This window comes from Cebus imitator, unplaced genomic scaffold (genome assembly GCF_001604975.1).
Source record: "Cebus imitator isolate Cc_AM_T3 unplaced genomic scaffold, Cebus_imitator-1.0 Scaffold50, whole genome shotgun sequence".
NCBI lineage: Eukaryota > Metazoa > Chordata > Mammalia > Primates > Cebidae > Cebus > Cebus imitator.
The window spans coordinates 6,785,912-6,803,863 of NW_016107365.1; the positions used below are offsets into that span (position 1 = coordinate 6,785,912).

At 43.3% G+C, this 17,952-nt stretch overlaps 1 protein-coding gene across 7 annotated transcripts in view; it reads left to right on the forward strand.

Moving 5' to 3' along the window:
- The window catches only part of PDE8B (phosphodiesterase 8B), a 256,090-nt gene that overhangs the window by 34,174 nt on the left and 203,964 nt on the right, over nt 1–17,952 (forward strand). For 4 of the 7 annotated variants that reach the window (XM_017527690.2, XM_017527691.2, XM_017527689.2 and 1 more), the window contains exon 1: nt 12,222–12,800. The exons of 2 other annotated variants lie outside the window; for them this stretch is intronic. In XM_017527690.2, the coding sequence (XP_017383179.1) occupies nt 12,462–12,800 (339 nt within the window). In that variant the 5' untranslated portion in view covers nt 12,222–12,461. Of the gene's footprint in view, nt 1–12,220; nt 12,801–17,952 lie in introns of those variants that run through there. One more of the 7 variants, XM_017527688.2, reaches the window with a different exon arrangement.

Here is a 17,952-nt window from a genome sequence, read left to right on the forward strand (position 1 = left end):
CCCCCAACTATTCCTCCCCTAGCCCCTCACGCCTCAGGCCCCAGTGTGTGATGTTCCCCTCTCCATGTCCATGTGTTCTCATTGTTCAATACCCACTTATGAGTGAGAACATGCAGTGTTGGTTTTCTGTTCTTGTGTCAGTTTGCTGAGAATGATGGTTTCCAGTTTTATCCACATCCCTGCAAAGGACATGAACTCATTCTTTTTTATGGCTACATAATATTCCATTGTGTATATGTGCCACATTTTCTTTATCCAGTCTATCATTGATGAACATTTGGGTTGGTTCCAAGTCTTTGCTATTGTGAACAGTGCCACAATTAACATGTGTGCATGTGTCTTTATAATAGAAGGATTTGTAAAATTTGGGTATATACCTAGTAATGGGATTTCTGGGTCAAATGGTATTTCTATTTCCAGATCCTTGAGGAATTGCCACACGGTCTTCCACAATGGTTGATTTAATTTACACTCTCACTAACAGTGTAAAACCATTCCTATTTCTCCACATCCTCTCCAGCATCTGTTGTCCCTGATTATATCACCACCAATCCCACAGAAATATAAACTACCATCAGAGATTACTATGAACACCTCTATGTAGATAAACCAGTAAATCTAGAAGAAATGGATAAATTCCTGGACACTTACACCCTCCCAAGACTAAACCAGGAAGAAGTTGAATTCCTGAATAGACAATAACAAGGTCTGAAGTTGAAGCAGCAATTAATAGCCTACCAACCAAAAAAAGTCCAGGACCAGATGGGTTCACAGCCAAATTCTACCACAGGTATAAAGAGGAGCTGGTACCATTCCTTCTGAAACTATTCCAAACAACACAAAAAGAGGGAATCCTCCCTAACTCATTTTATGAGACCAACGTCATCCTGATACCAAAACCGGCAGAGATGCAACTAAAAAAGAAAATTTCAGGCCAATATCCATGATGAATATTGATACAAAAGTCTTCGATAAAATGCTGGCAAACTGAATCCAACAGCACATCAAAAAGCTTATCCATCACAATCAAGTTGGCTTCATCCCTGGTTCAACATACACAAATCTATAAGCATAATCCATCACATAAACAGAACCAAAGACAAAAACCACCTGATTATCTCAATAGATGCAGAGAAGGCCTTCAACAAAATTCAACAGCCCTTTACGCTAAAAACTCTCAATAAACTAGGCATCAATGGATCGTATCTCAAAATAATAAGAAGTATTTATGACAAACCCAGAGCCAATATCATACTGAATGGGCAAAAACTGGAAGCATGCCCTTTGAAAACTGGCACAAGACAAGGATGCCCTCTCTCACCACTCCTATTCAACATAGTATTGGAAGTTCTGGCTAGGGCCATCAGGCAAGAGAAAGAAATAAAGCGTATTTGAATAGGAAGAGAGACGTCAAATTGTCCCTGTTTGCAGATGACATGATTGTATATTTAGAAAACTCCATTGTCTCAGCCCAAAATCTCCTTAAGCTGATAAGCAACTTCAGCAAAATCTCAGGATACAAAATCAATGTGCAAAAATCACAAGCATTCCTCTACACCAATAATAGACAAACAGAGAGCCAAATCATGGGTGAACTCCCATTCACAATTGCTACAAAGAGAATGAAATACCTAGGAATACAACTGACATGGGATGTGAAAGACCTCTTCAAGAAGAACTGCAAACCACTGCTGAAGGAAATAAGAGAGGACACAAACAGATGGAAGAACATTCCATGCTCATGGTTAGGAAGAATCAATATTGTGAAACTGGCCATACTGCCCAAAGGAATTTATACATTCAGTGCTGTCCCCTCAAGCTACCAATGAGTTTCTTCACAGAATTGGGAAAAACCACCTTAAACTTCATATGGAACCAAAAAAGAGCCTGCATAGCCAAGACAACCCTAAGCAAAACAAACAACCAACCAAACAAACAAAAAACAAAGCTGGAGGCATCGCACTACCTGACTTCAAACTATATTACAAGGCTACTGTAATCAAAACAGCATGGTACTGGTACCAAAACAGAGATATAGACCAATGGAACAGAACAGAGGCCTCAGAAACAATACCACACAACTACAACCATCTGATCTTTGACAAACCTGACAAAAACAAACAATGGGGAAAGGATTCCCTATTTAATAAATGGTGCTGGGAAAATTGGCTAGCCGTATGCAGAAAGCTGAAATTGGATCCCTTCCTTACACCTGATGCAAAAATTAACTCTAGATGGATTAAAGATTTAAACATGAGGCCTAACACCATAAAGACGCTAGAAGAAAACCTAGGTAATACCATTCAGGACATAGGCATGGGCAAAGACTTCATGACTAAAACACCAGAAGCAATGGCAACAAAAGCCAAAATAGACAAATGGGATCTAATTAAACTTAAGAGCTTCTGCACAGCAAAAGAAACTATCAATAGAATGAACCAGCAACCAACAGAATGGGAAAAAATTTTTGCAATCTATCCATCTGACAAAGGGACAATATACAGAGTCACATTCTAATCATGTTCTGGGGAGAGTTCAATGTCAGCACTAGCTTTTGGTGAGTCTGGTTTCCAGACTCAAGATTCTGGGTCCCAGAAAGTGCAAATCCAGGTAAAGAATTCCCTTGATAGACAAAGTTTATTACTCCTGGGAGTACTCTCTAATCTCATTTGCACTTTGTCCTCAACATTCAACCTGGAAATTTTGCAATCAGTTTTGATATCACCAGCTCCCTGGCTCCTTATCTAATCAGGCACCAGATCCTAAGAATTTGTTTTCAGTAAAGTCCATGGAATTCCCCCTCCATGCCTTTATTCTGTTTCTACAAATTCCATCTACTCAGTGTCTCTGTATTTGTTTGCTAGGGCTGCCATAATAAAATACCACAGACTGGGTAGCTTAAACAACAGAAACTTATTTTCTCACAATTCTGTAGCCTAGAAGTCTCAGGTCAAGGTGCCAGGGTAGGTGTCTAGCGAGGCCTCCCTCCTCAGCTTGCAAGCGATGGTGTTCTTTTCCCTGTGTGCATGCAGGAGAGAGCGGGCAATCTCTGCTGTCTCTTCTTATAGGGACACTACTCTTATTGGATTAGGGCCCCACCCTTATGACCTCATAACCTTAATTACCTCCTTAAAGGTCCTGTCTCGAAATATAGTCACACTGGGGGTTGGGCTTCAAAATGCAAATTTTGGGAGACCACAGTTCAGCCATAACAATCCCTATTATCCCTTTCCTGGGTTATCATAGGTCTTTACTGATCTTCATTCATTACTACCTCCACCAGTCCTTTTTGAATATGCAACTGAATTCATTTCAGTAAAATAATACTTTACTATTATTAGTTTACAAATTTACTAATTTACTTTAGTAAATTTGTATAATAATTTAGTTGTTTTTTTTTTTTTTTTTTGTACCCTGGCTTAGAATACCTAAAAACCTCAAAGTGCTATTTATAAGAGTGGTGACTCTTGGCCGGGCGCGGTGGCTCAAGCCTGTAATCCCAGCACTTTGGGAGGCCGAGGCGGGTGGATCACAAGGTCAAGAGATCGAGACCATCCTGGTCAACATGGTGAAACCCCGTCTCTACTAAAACTACAAAAAATTAGCTGGGCATGGTGGCGCGTGCCTGTAGTCCCAGCTACTCAGGAGGCTGAGGCAGGAGAATTGCCTGAACCCAGGAGGCGGAGGTTGCGGTGAGCTGAGATCGCGCCATTGCACTCCAGCCTGGGTAACAAGAGCGAGACTCCGTCTCAAAAAAAAAAAAAAAAAAAAAAAAAAGAGTGGTGACTCTTGAACACCATGAGTTTGAACTGTGTGGGTCCACTTTCACGTGGATTTTCTTCTGCCTCTGCAGTCCCTGAAACAGCAAGATCAGTCCCCTCTTCCTCTTCCTCTTCAGCTAACTCAATATGAAGATGAAAAGAGTGAAGACCTTTATGATGATCCACTGCCACTTAATGAATAGTAAATATATTTTCTCTTTCTAATGTTTTTCTTAATAAAATTTTCTTTTTTGTAGCTTACTTTATTGTAAGACTATAGTATGTGCTACATATAAAATGCAAAATATGTGTTAATTGACTGTTGATGTTATCTGTCAGGCTTCTGGTCAACAGTAGGTTATTAGTAAATTTTTTTGTTTTTGTTTTTGAGACAGAATCTCACTCTCTTGCCCAGGCTGGAGTTCAGCGGCAAGATCTAGGCTCACTGTAACCTCCACCTCCCAGGTTCAAGCGATTTTTCTGCCTCAGCCTCCCAAGTAGCTGGGACTACAGGGGCGTGCCACCACGCAGGGCTAACTTTTATATTTTTAGTAGGGTCAGGATTTCACCATGTTGCCCAGCTGGTCTCAAGGTCCTGGCCTCAAGTGATCCCCCCACCTCAGCCTCCCAAAGTCCTGGGATTACAGGCATGATCCAGTGTGCCTGGTCTGTAGTTAAGTTTTTGAGGAGTCAAAAAGTAACCTGGATATTCAACCATGTGAGAGTTGGTGCCCTCTACCCTGTGTTGTTCAAGGGTCAACTGTATTTTAAAGTTACAGTCTTACTGAAAACATCAGTAATTTCTAATGACTGGAATTTAGCCAAACTGCTTAGTCTGGCATTTAGCTCCCTGGTTATAGCCTCCCTTGTCAGCCAAAATAATGTTATTCTCTTCTTCTGTACCACAAACCTTTTTGAGTCATCTGCTTCATTGTTCTTCAAGCATTTAGCAAGTGTTCCCACCTCCAGGCCTTAAGCACATTATTCTCTCTGGAATGTCCTCTTTTCCACTTATTCAAATATTGCCCTTTCTTCCAAAAGCCATATACTCTTGTCTCCTCAGTGATATCTCCCAGATAATTTCCACCCATAGTGATCTTTCTCTCTGGGCTTGGATTAGGTTTTCAAAGCAAATGTTAATACAATTCTCTGCGTATATCTCTGTGTTCCTGACTGAATTGTCTGAGGGCAAATGCTAAGTATTTTACTTCTTTGTATCCCTCACAGCACCTGGCACAGTGGTGGTGCTAAACCATGTTCTCAAGGCATCGATGGGTGAATGGACGGACAGATGAAAAAAGAATGTTATTCCCTTTGATAAAGTTTTCTGGGAATCTTAGCTTAAATGTCATGTCCTCTGAGAAAACTTTCAGTATGCTACCCCAGTCTCACTGTATCACATCAACATATTTTAAATCCCTGTATAACCTTCATCAATACCAGAGAATTTTATTGTTTGTTTGTCCTTCCAACTCCTCATTATATTCTAAACTCTGTAGAAATAGGGACTGTTTCTGTCTTGTTTTTCAGTGCTTAGTTAGCATCTGATACATGTAGCCGCTCAGTAAGCATTTACTGAAAGCATGAATGGATGAATTCAGCATCACTTTCACGTAATGAAATCTTTTGGAATTGATGATATGCACACCTAGCAAGGTGTGCATGCAGGCAGGAGAGGGCCTGCTTAGAAACCTGAACTTTAAAAAATTGCTCATGAGATATTTGAGAAATCTCATGCTAATTTAGAAACAGATAGCCTTGTGCCTTGCTTTATAGATTGTAAATGTAAAAAAAAAAATTGATATGAATTAATAATTTGTGCCCTGATTTAGTTTTTTTTTTTTTTTTTTGTACCCTGACTTAGAATACCTAAAAACCTCAAAGTACTATTTATAAGAGTACTCATGGAGACTGGGCACAGTGGCTCATGCCTGTAGTCCCAGCACTTTGAGAGACCAAGGCAGGCGGATCACCTGAGATCAGGAGTTCGAGACCAGCCTGGCTAACATGGTGAAACCCATCTCTACTAAAAATACAAAAAAATTAGCTGGGTGTGGTGGCTTGCACCTGTAGTCCCAGCTATTTGGGAGGCTGAGGCAGGATAATCACTTGAACCTAGGAGGCAGAGGTTGCAGTAAGCCAAGATTGCACCACTGTACTCCAGCCTGGGTGACAGAATGAGACTCTGTGTCAAAAAAAAAAAATAGTATTCATGTTAATCATTTGGTAAACAATAATATTTTTTATAAGACAATGCATTTGTTTTCTAAATCTAAATTTTTGCATAGTATGTTTCCTTAAGGACAGTAGAACCTACAGTGACTTCCATTACATAGAGAAGTAGTTTCAGGGTCTTCCACCTTCTGTTTCCTCTCTTTCCATTGTTATCATCTCTGCCTTAGGAGACACTGTCTAGTTACACTTTCTGCTCATTGCTTTGGCGCCACCAAAGTTAGTTCTGCCTCTGTGCATTTGTTCATGCTGTTCCCTGTGATTGAAAAGTTCTAGTTGAGGCCCAACTAGACAGCCCCCTTCTTCCCTTCCCAAGGGCTGTAACTACTATAAAAGAATTGACAGTACCACTCATCTTTGTTCTGGCACCTTGACACTCACGGATTGTACTCCATTATTTCTCATGTGTCAGTACCATCTCCCTGATTGCTCTGTAAGTTCCTTTGGAGTAGGACTGCACCGTGTGTTTCATTTGTATATCCTTTTATGTCTGATGCTTTTGTGAAATGTATCTGTAAGATGTTTGGAAATGAATGTTCCATCTCTCCTAGCCTGACTATTGGGGTCCAAAATTCTGGAGGCTAGTAGCATTCTGGAGTCCGTCTGCGGGGCTAATCCAGCCCCTCCCTGTGGGGTGCTTGTTAACAGGAAGGACAGATCACTTTTGTACTACGCAGATTCAGGGCCCAGGCCTCCAAGTTTGATGATGTTGACCTAAGGAAGTCCGATGTTGGCTGACTCTCCTACACATTCTCTGTTTGCATTTTCTGCAACTGGCAAGAGAATACTGTCCTATGGGCCAAATCCTCTCCTTAGTTTTACTTGGCCTATGGAAAAAGGTCCAAGAAGTGATGCACCTATAGTTAAAAAAACAATTTATTTTTACTCTCTTGAAAGAGCTGTCTGTGTAAACTCACTTGGTAGGAATATTTCACCATGAAACTGGCTCTCCGTCGCTTTCCTTGTCTCCCACTTTCTTTCTTCCTCTCTGTGTGTCTGGTTCTGTGAGGTTTCCTTTGTAAATGTGTATGCATCAGTTTCTCTTTCTCCACCAATCTCTGATTATCTCCCTTTCAAATTTATTTTCCATCTTTTACCTTCCGTCCTAAGGAAAATAATCAGTCAAAATCCATAAAATAGAGTTACCTAAATTCTTTTTGTGGAGAGAATTGGGAAAATTACACTCACTCATTTACATGGTTTTTTATGCACTGAAACTTGTTTTCAGAAAAATAAATTTGTTGTTTGTCTGCACCACTTTATACTCATGAATCTTGACGTATGTTCACACATCTTCTACATTTGCAATCAATCTATGCACATACTCTATTTTTTAACCTGACATTGTTTTGTCTATGTACATATAAATGGTAATGTTTATGTGTGATTTGTTGAGCCATTCCCTAAGTGTTTGATGGTTGAATTATCTCCACTTTCATTATTGTAGACAATATTGCTATCAACAACTTCGTACAAATTACTATGCTTTATTCTTTTGGCTTTTTCTGATGTACATTACTAAAGGACTGCCATGATCTGATCAAAGGCATTCACTGACTTTAAAATAAAAACACAGGGAATAAAACTCTAAACTATTAAAAACAAACAAAATAACTCCTTCCATTTTGGGTTATAATAAGAGAAAGGCAAAAGACACAGAAATGGGAGAAAATAATTCATTCATACATTCAACAAATATTTGAGTACCTACCATGTACTAGACACTGTTCCAAAAGCAGGGGACCCATCAGTGAATAAGAAGCCCCCAAACCCCTGCCTTTGTACAGCCAATATTCTAGTGGGAGAAGGCAGACAATAAACATAATAGTAAGTGAGCTAATTATATAATAAGTTAGAAGGCGATCTGTGCTATGAAACAAGAAAAATAGCAGGCTAAGGGGAATCAGGAGTGGTAGAGGAACAATAGAAGGATGTGGGTTGCAATTTTAAACGCGGGTTGGGAATAGCATGACTGAGTAGGAGAGTTTGAGCAGAGACTTAAAGGAAGTGAGGAAGTTAGCCTTGCAAGTCCTGACGAAGCTGCATAACAGGCAGAGGGAACAGCTACCGGTTAACAATGCTGGATATCCTGGAGAGACAACTAGGAGGCTGGTGTGGCTGGAGCAGTGAGGGAGGGCTCAGCAAGGTCCAAGGTCGGCAAGACCCACATTGGGTAGGGTCTCCAAGGCACTTATAAGGACTTAAACTTCAAGGAGGCTGTGGAGAGTTTATACTGGATTCACTTTCTTTGAAAGGACAGATGCTGGACCTGTCCTTAACCTCTGAACCAAGTCTCTGGGATGGAACTAGGGAACTGGTGTATTTCTGGCAAATTCCTCAGGGTAGTTCTGTTGTGCCTGTAGGTTCAGGACTACTCTTTCTGTTCAAAAGCTCCACAGTTCGAGATATAAAATAATTTAATAAAAGGAAGCAAAAATTTCATAGCATTCTTGAGTGTTGGTGATTTAGAGACTCTGGGGATTGATTATCTAGGAAACTGAAGCCCAGAGGTTAAGTGACTTGCTCCAGGTTACACAGTCACAAGAAGCAGCACTTTGTTTCAGATTCACCCGTCTAACCCTGAGTTCAATGTACCCTCCGCTGTACTGGGCTGCCTAATGAGCGGTATCATTTCACTTATCAGGTGGTTAGACTTCCAATAGCTCCACCATTAAGAACATAGTTTGAATTCAGAAGCTCTATAAGGTTAGTTGGTTGATTAAATATTTGGTTATCTAAAAATCAATCAGAAGCTGCTATTGTTTTAACCTTTATAGCTAAGAACCATTCAAAATGTATTAATCACATTTTCTGCTTCTCTAGGGGAATCCTGAAGAGTCATGCCATCTCAGAATTGGAAGGGACCTTAATTGTTCATGATCTTGCAGTGCCTTTGGGCCATAATTTTAAAGTTAGCTCTTATTTAATACTATTATAAAATGCACAAACCATTCAGGTGATCCTAGACATATTGGAGGTTGTGTTTTACAATATATTTCTGATTTAGTTTACTTTCTTTTGATTTGCTTCTTGGACATTTTCTGTTGCTAAATTTTTCTCAAGTTAATTAAATTTTTAAAATTAGTGTTGGTCTTTCTGGCCTTATTCTGTAACTTGGGCCTAAATTTTATCAGGAGTGTCTGAGCTTGTAGTCTTTGCTGTCACCTGGGATGCATTGAAGTGGTCAACGGCAATTGGTTCAGAAATTGCGTCTACAAGCAAGAACTCGGACCTCAGAACTAAGCTGTGGAATGATTCCAGTGAAACCATTTCTCCTCCACTTGCACACTTCTGCAAGTTTCAGCAGCCAGATCTATTCCAGCAATGGGGGCAGGTTGCACATTCCCACTGAGAACACTTGGTGGAGATGATAGGGACACATTATTTTTTTCTTTCACTAAGCCAGAATTGGCAGTTGAAGATGTGTTTGTGCTACTGGCTGCTTTGGGAATGGGAAGAAAAATGTATATCTAGTTCCTTTCCCCTTCTATCTTCTGTTCCAACAAAGAAGTTGCACTCAATGAAAGACACCGGTCCTAATATGAAATGTTCAGTTAACCCACTAAAGCAGCCTAGTCCTATTTACTAGCTACCTTGAGGTCACCTTCTCTTTCAAGGCTTAATTATTCTTATTTTTAACGTAGAATGGTCAACCTAAATTTGTTTCTGGGTGACTTGTAGCTTCATGATTCAGCTCCTAATGTTCTCTGCCAGAAGATTGGTTGTAATTTCTGTTTTATCATGGTCTTCTTGCCTTTCAAAGCCTCAGTGAGTGACTGGTGCCTTTCTCTGGGTAATTTCATCGAATTCCTAGAGACAACTCTGAAAAAGCAGACATGTGCCATGAGAACTTGCATGGCTCTAAGTGTCAATATGTGAAGGCTGTCATTAGTAGCTCCATGAAAGGTAATGACTGAAATGCGGATATATGAGAGAATCACAGATGAGCTTTAGGAATGATTAAACCCTGACTTCACCATTACATCAGGGACTAATATAGAGACCAGTGGTTTTGTAATTTAACTCTGATGTTGTTTTCCCAGGTCTTAAATTGTCCTTTCGAAGTAGAGCAGATGGTAACTATGAGGCTTAGTTTTAAATGAATGACTGTCTCCATAGCTCAGTCTCAACCATTTAATGTGGTGTTCTTATAGGCCTGGATGGGGCAAGCAAGCATAGACCTCAGGCAGCCTGGAAGGGAACTGTGGTGGATGCTGTGATGCCAGGAAAGGACTTACTCCTCCAGCTACCGGGAGTGCTGCCAGCAGAAAGCCCTTGGCTCAGCTGACATCTCCTGGGGCAGTGCCTCAGCTGAAGAGAACATCTTGCCCAAGGTCGCTGAGGTGGTCTGCATGTAAAGACTGGTCCATGCTGGGATATAAAGGCCCATCAGAACAACTCAGAACCTAGTCCCAACTCAGAACAACTCTGAAGCCTCATCCCAGCTTCAGAATCCTCCCTGCAGGGAAGCCTGAGGCTTGGTCAATTTCACCCTCTGCTCAAACTTGCCTCCCTCCCTTCCCCTCCCTTTATTTCCTTCCACAAATGTTGAATACAAGAACACTTCCTAAAAAGCCTTCCTCTGGCGGCTGAATACCATCTCAGAATCTGCTTCTAGGACGACCCAATCTGTGCAGAAATTTTATGAGCAATTTGCCTGTCCATTAAAAAATACAGCATAGACTTTTTCCAGGTTAGCTGGAGATGGAAATTTTTGTATCGAAAACAGAGAGCTAAACTGAGAAGAGAAGCAAAAGTAGAAGAATAAGGTTAGACTCTATCTCTGTATACCTGAATTTGGGGTTGAGAGTGATACCTTGCTTCTCTGTGAAGGTTGGAAACTTTCTTTTGAAGTCTTCATCCAGTCACATCCAAGACTGGTACAGGAAGATAAAGGAAAATTAAAAAAACAAACAACAACAACAACAAAAAACCCTTAACATTGGATACTTCTTTGTGCTTTGCATTCAGTCTCTGTTTTTGCCCTTGTTTGTATAAGCAACTCTAGATAAAAACCTTTCTTAGGCCATCTAATTATCTCGCTGTGCCATTGTGGCAATCGAGCAGGAATTACTGTGGGAACCAGTGACTGAATGGGCAGTGGTGTCTCGCAGCTGTAACTCAGAGTTCGCAAGGGAAGGATGGACAGCAGCCATCCTTCTGAAGGCATTCTTCCGTTCCTCCAGCGCAGCCTAGTCTGTGGGTGCCTCAGCAAGGGGAGTGAGGGAAGGCCTGGTTGACTGCCCAGCCCAGAGTGTGAAGAAGAGCAGTTGACATGGGCGGCTGGATAGGGTAGAAACCAGCACGAACATTTAGTGACACCCAAGGAAGAGGCGAACCCTGGGGGAGAAAGCCAAGAACCATCAGACAGCTTCTTTCTGTTCTTTCCTTGGATCTTAGGGGAACGTGTGTGTTCAAGGGTTCCTTCCTCCGCAGGGCCTCCCATCCCTTGGCACGAACTTCCAAACCATGAGTAGACATGGAATGGGCTTCTTCTGAAGACTGGGTCACCATCCAACTCAGCCTTCGGAGTAGGCGGTGGGGCTGGGGGAAGAGGACGGAACCATGAGGTCTCTCCATCACTCCCCAGCTGTGTTGAGAGGGGAGCAAGCGCGGTGGGTGGGCCTGGGCTGTAGGGTCCCTGCCATTTCGGGAGGGGCCTCCTGGTGTTTAGCTCAGGGATGTGTGAAAATGTGTTGGTGAAAAGCGAGTGGCTTACAAGGCCCTTCAGGGGAAGAGGGGCTGGGGCGCGGGGGCGGCGTCGGGATGAGTGCAGAAGAGACGAGGCCTCTGGACAGCGGAGGAGGAGGGGACGGCGCCGAGGCGCGGTGCCAGCTGCCGTGCACAGGGGCCCCGCGGCGGAGCCGAGCCGCGGGCACGCTCTGCCCAGTCGGGAGAGCTCGGGGAGCCGCGGGAGGGGCGGAGGGGCACAGCGGGGCCCAGGCGACTGCGGCCGCGGAGCCGGGGCACCTGAGGAGGAAGGAGGGTGGGAGCGAGGGAGGGAGAGGACGGGCGCTGACCGAAAGTGGGGAAAGAAGGTGCAGGCGGGCGGGCGAGAGGGCACGCGCCCTGGCCCAGGGCCGCGGGTGCGGGAGCCCGGCGAGGTCAAGCTGGGCGGCGGCGGGGGCTGTGCCGAGGGAGGAGGGGAAGGCGGAGGCGCGGGGAGCGTGTTTGGGGCGCCGCGGCAAGGAGGGTGGCGGCTGCCGGTGCGCGCGGGGCGCTGTGTGTGCGCGCTCTCCCGCTCGGGGAGGAAGATGGCCCAAAAGGGAAAGTTGGGGTGACGCGCGCGGTCCCTGGAGGCTCGGCAGGGGGCATCGCGGCCAGCCCGACGGAGCGGCGGACTCACAGGCCGGGGGGCGCGCAGTCCGGGCGCTGCCGCGGCCGCCCACTCACTGCAGGTGGCAGCGGGTGCGCTGGGTCCCGGCTGCCGCGGGCGCAGGCGGGCGCGCGGGGGAGCCCGGCCGAGGGATGGGCTGCGCCCCCAGCATCCATGTCTCGCAGAGCGGCGTGATCTACTGCCGGGACTCGGACGAGTCCAACTCGCCCCACCAGACCACCAGCGTGTCGCAGGGCCCCGCAGCACCCCTGCCTGGCCTCTTCGTCCAGACCGACGCCGCCGACGCCATCCCCCCGAGCCGCGCGTCGGGACCCCCCAGCGCCGCCCGCGTCCGCAGGGCCCGCGCCGAGCTGGGCAGCGGCAGCAGCGCGGATTCCGCAGCCCCCGCCGCGACCACCAGCAGGGGCCGGAGGCGCCACTGCTGCAGCAGCGCCGAGGCCGAGACTCAGACCAGCTACACCAGCGTGAAGGTAAATGCCCGGTGCTGGTACACGCGTTGGGGGCCGCCCGCCCCGTCGGCGGGGCTAGCACGGGTAGGGGGCTCCGGGCGGAGTTGAGTGACCGTGACGCGGTTGGTTTGGAGCGATTGTCACCAAGGAGGAGTTTACTTTTCATTTGTGGAGATGATGGGGGCCCAGGAAATGTGGTCAGAAAAAGGCCCCTGGAAGGGTCCTGGGAGTGTCCTTACCTGGTCCTGGGGGGCCGGGCGGGGGAGGGAGCGCAGAGGGAAGCAGGTGGGTTCGCCTGTTCTTCCCTTAGGGCAGGAAGACGGTGGCTTGGTTTATGCAGGAAGAGGGGTGGGGACCATTGAGAGCTTTCGGTGGCCAGTCCTGTTGAATGAAATGTGAGCACTAAGCTGAATTTGCATGCCTTGTTGGTGACTGATGCAGTTGCAGCATCAGGATAGATAGTGCCCCATATTGTGATTTTTACCTGGGATTACCAGCCAGGCTGGAGTCTCAGCACAGGGACCCAGCGTAGCGATTTGTGAATGAATGAGTGTTCGTGTTTTGAGAAGAGATGTAGGAATCGAGCAGAGTGGAACCTGTTGTTTGTCATTGTAGCGTTTCTCTGGGTTGGCTACATCCTAGACAGAATTGAGAGAACCGGGGCATGAGTTCAGAGTGTCAGCAGAGCCACCGTGAGGGGACGTGGTTTCCAGTGCAGTGCAGCTGTCTGAGGATGATTCTGCACATACATCTGATCTTTCCGGAGAGTGGGATTTTTGAGGAAGTAGAAAAAATTGTTTAGTTGGTTAAAGTAATCGTTAAATATTTATTTCTTAATAACAGAAGAAAAATGATTATTTAAATAGTGCCCTTCTGTATGTTCTCTAAGTACTATTACATTTAAGAGGCTTTTCATTGTGTAAATCTGGGCACTGGGTCTTTTTTCCTTATGGCAAACAAAATGACAGTGGCATATCCCATTGTACACAGAGAAAAAAAATACATCTCTATGACTCGTAATGTCAGATAGAATCACAGCCTTTACCTGGTCAGTAGATTACCAAGAACCATTCCATGGATTATTTGTCAAAGACACATTTGTATTTTTTAATAGTTAAAAACTTGGTCTTCATTGGATGAAGTCAGCCCACAGTGGAGGAGTGAGGAGAAGGATAACATGTTTTGGCCTCAATCTGGAGGTCCAAAAGTTTTTTAATGAACCTAGTGTTTTTTTTAAACAGCATCTAATTTTGTAACATGAAGCTTAACTGATGCTTGCTTGTGGTTGCAGTATTTCTCTGGCAATAATCATAATCACCATTATAATAAAAATACCATTTATTGAGCACCTACTATGTGCCAAGAATAAGCTTTGTCTCCTAACTATTGAATGTTAACAGTGTGATCTCAGCATAGCATATCCGAAGACTAGAGACTAGGATTCATGACAATATGAACCTACCAGTTGCCCATTTGTTACAGGGGCATGTGCTGAACGCTACACTTTGCTTTTGTCAAGCTCCCTGTCCCCATCCCTGTTCACACAAAGTTAGCTTTAGGAGCAATATTCAGGAATGAAAATGTTAAATTTAGTGAAAATATTAAGTTGGGATATTATCCTTAAAGAGCATCCTTTTGCCTGAATGTTGAAGACCTGAAGCAGTAGTTCAGAATGGTGACAGCTCATGAACTCATCATGAACTTTGTGATACTTTTTTTGGTTGCTCAAGAGAAATTGTGAATTTTTGTTTTCCAGAATAACAAGAATCTCAATTTAGTACTTGGCAACTCTAGCTACTCCATGTTTGTTCAGTAAAAGAAAGAATAATGAATTAACCCATTCTCTACATTTTTTAATACTTTCCTCAAGAGGCTACTTAGAGACCAAATGAAGTAAAAACTGGAGGGACAATGATTCCCAATTATTAGCAGCTTGTATAAACTTGTATCAGTCTCATTGCTACTTGACTTAAGTGTTAAAAGGCTTGACCTGGGTAGGAATTGAACTCATTTTGCTTTATCAACAAGATTCCCAAATAAGGGCTTAATTCACTCTAACTTATTACTGGGAATGTTGGAAATGAAACTGCTGCTTCAGTGACCTAACACTACTTTGCATTGTGTGGATCTCAGAAACTATATATTTGAAGTGAAATTGGAGACCAGAGTCACTTATGCAAATCGACCAGAATTATTATCACAGAATTGTCCTCATCTATTTAATAGTACCCTTTTAGGCCTTGTGACTAGGTGTTGTATTGTCTTTTCTCAGTCTTAAAGTTCACGTGTTCTGTGCCCTTTTGTTGCTGAGATAATTTTATAGAAATTTTACTTTCATTTTTTGTAGACTAAGCATTCTTTTTTTTTTGCCTTAAGAGTTTGAGATAGCTGCTAGGCGTGTAGTGGTGCCCCACCCCTTTCCAAAGCATGCAGGTGGAAAAGTAAAATCTTTACCATTTGATCCTGTTTACAGTGGTGGTAGGTTGTAATAGTTTGCACCCTCCCCCCCCCCATCATTTTACATCAATTATAAAGTGTATACTCATTATCTACTTGGCCTCTGGTATTCCCCAGAGTGCAAAAATGTGTGCTTGATCTCTCTCTGTCTTTTCTAGCAATAATTCATCTCATTAAGCTTTTAGAATGATGAAGCATTATGATGTCAAACATGATGTCAACAGGAACCTTCCTGAATACCTAATTTGCAAAAAAAGGGAGTATAAGCATTAATAATTCATGTGCAGTGCAATGATATCATGGGTTTCCATTTCTGGTAAGAAGTTAGATTTGTCTCCCAATTGCTGTAAAAATGCAACTTCCTAGCAATTTCTCTCCCTTTTGCTTGCCTTTTTAAAAATAGTACTCCAACAGGAGAATCCTGCAGGATGCTCACTCTTGATATTGTGCCAGTTTTGTAATTTTTGTTCAGAAATCCTCAGAGGAGATGGTTGAACCTCTTTCTGAGAAGAACCAGGGATTCTTACAAGTTTTCTCATAACAGCTGTTCCTGCTTGTGAACATCTGGGACTAGGCAGCCAGTTGTAGAAAAGAATCTTTATTGACAATACTGTCAGCTTGCTATGACCCCTGTGTAGGTTAACTCTTTTGTGGATCTGACAGTGGACATTGTTAGTTTCCAGGTGGCAGCTTCACCAGCTCCCCACTTTCCCTCCGTTCAAACAGAATGTGCTCATTTATTCATTCAGTATTTGTGGCCAGATTCTGTTGTATGTGCTAAGGATTCAGGGGATATCCATGAAATTTGGTACGCAAAGTCTAATGAGAAGGATAAATCTCTTGTAAAATGGTGTGCCTAAACCAGTTATTAGTGACTTCTATATTTTCTGTTCCACGGCATTCCAGAATTTGTAAGGATAATCCTGAGTTGACTATATATAAAAGGAAAATAAATAGATATTTTCACTGACCTTATGGTAGATAATAATAATAAGATTTTATCTGGGGGAGGAGTAGAGCTATTTTGGAAAGAGTCATTTTTGTTTTCTAAGTCAGTGTTTTGAAGTCAGACTTTAGTGTACACCAGAATTGCCTAGAGAGCTTGTTAAAATATAGATTGCTGGACTCCACTCCCAGAGATTCTGATTTAGTAGGTCTTGGGTGGGGCCTCAGAATTTAAATTTCTTTTTTTTTTTAACTTTAGTTTCACTACTTAATAAAAAATTATTTGCTTATTCAATCAAAAATGGTTTATAATAAAAGCAATGATAACACCAATTGTTAGTGAGGCTATGAGGGAATTGGGCCCTCCATATATTGTTTTTTTTTTCCCCATTTATTTATTTTATTACATTTTAGGTTTTGGGGTACATGTGAAGAACATGCAAGTTTGTTGCATAGGTACACACATGGCAGTGTGATTTGCTGCCTTCCTCCCCGTCACCTACATCTGGCATCTCTCCCCTTGCTATCTCTCCCCAGCTCCCCCCCCAGAATTTGATTTTCTAACAAGCTTCCAGAAGATGCTAGCGTTGCTGATCTTGGGACCATACTTTGAGAACCATTGCTTTTTAATGAATTAAATTGTCTGTCTGTTGACCAGGTGAATGAGGTAAGGCCACCTCCAACAGAGTGCATAGTACTACACTGTCTGTATTTGGGGTACTAGTCATAGCACTGCCTTCATCATAGTTTACGTTTGTATGGGAAATCTGCTATCCCTGTACACAAAGTCAAACTCTGAGCCTCTGAGATTGGCTGAAAAGTCTGTAAATGAGGAGAGTGCTGGATCATGTAGCCAAGTCTGCTTTTTTGAGGTTAAGCTTTCCCCAGGATCCTTTTGGGTTTGTATAGGTCGTAATGTCTTGCTTTGCCACCACAAGAGAAGCCTAAAGCAGGGCTAGATTTTACATGATACAGGCACATATTCTCTTCTCAGCTCTTGGAATTCTTGCTAGCCCTTTTACTATCATTTTTCATTTTAAAATGGAATATAAAATTTAGTAAGATCAAGTGAGTCCTATAAGCTGATTTCATAAAATCCAAGTTTGCCTTCTGCCATTGTATATGTGGTTACAATTTAGTCCCTCCTTTTCCCAACACATTAATTAGAATGAATCAGTGCATTTTCCTAATTTTCATGACTTTCTTCAGTAGGTCTATGGTTAAGGACTATCAGGTAATTCTTCCTTTTGAAGGTAAATAAGTCCTCAAGCCAGGATATAACATAGTGTAAGCTGCCAGCTGTTCAGAGATGATATAGTTTCTACTGAAGTTCTGTTCTGGTGACCACCAGGCATGGCCTGGGCACCAGCAGGACAGGACATGCTGGTGAGGGCAGGGCAGATTCTGTGGCACTAGACTGGTCATGCATTAAGGCCAGTAATCAAAATAGGAAGGAGGGAGTGAGTCCCGTGGAACCAGTTGGGAAGACAGCGTCCAGAGTATGGAAAACCAGCAAAGTTGGAGGGATCAGGTGGGAACACAGGGGCCAGACAGGCAAGAGAAATCTAGAATTTAGGGGTTCCACAAAGGTGACAGCTGTTGAACCAGGTTGAGACTTCTGATTGTAGAATAGAAGCTCTTTACTTTCTATTCTATTCAGCAGGCTGTGGTGACCAATCAGAGGGCTGCAGGTAACTTTGTAAACCCAGCACCAAATGAGGCAAGACCAACCAACAAGCCATTCCTTGCACCCTGATCAGGCAGAGTCTGG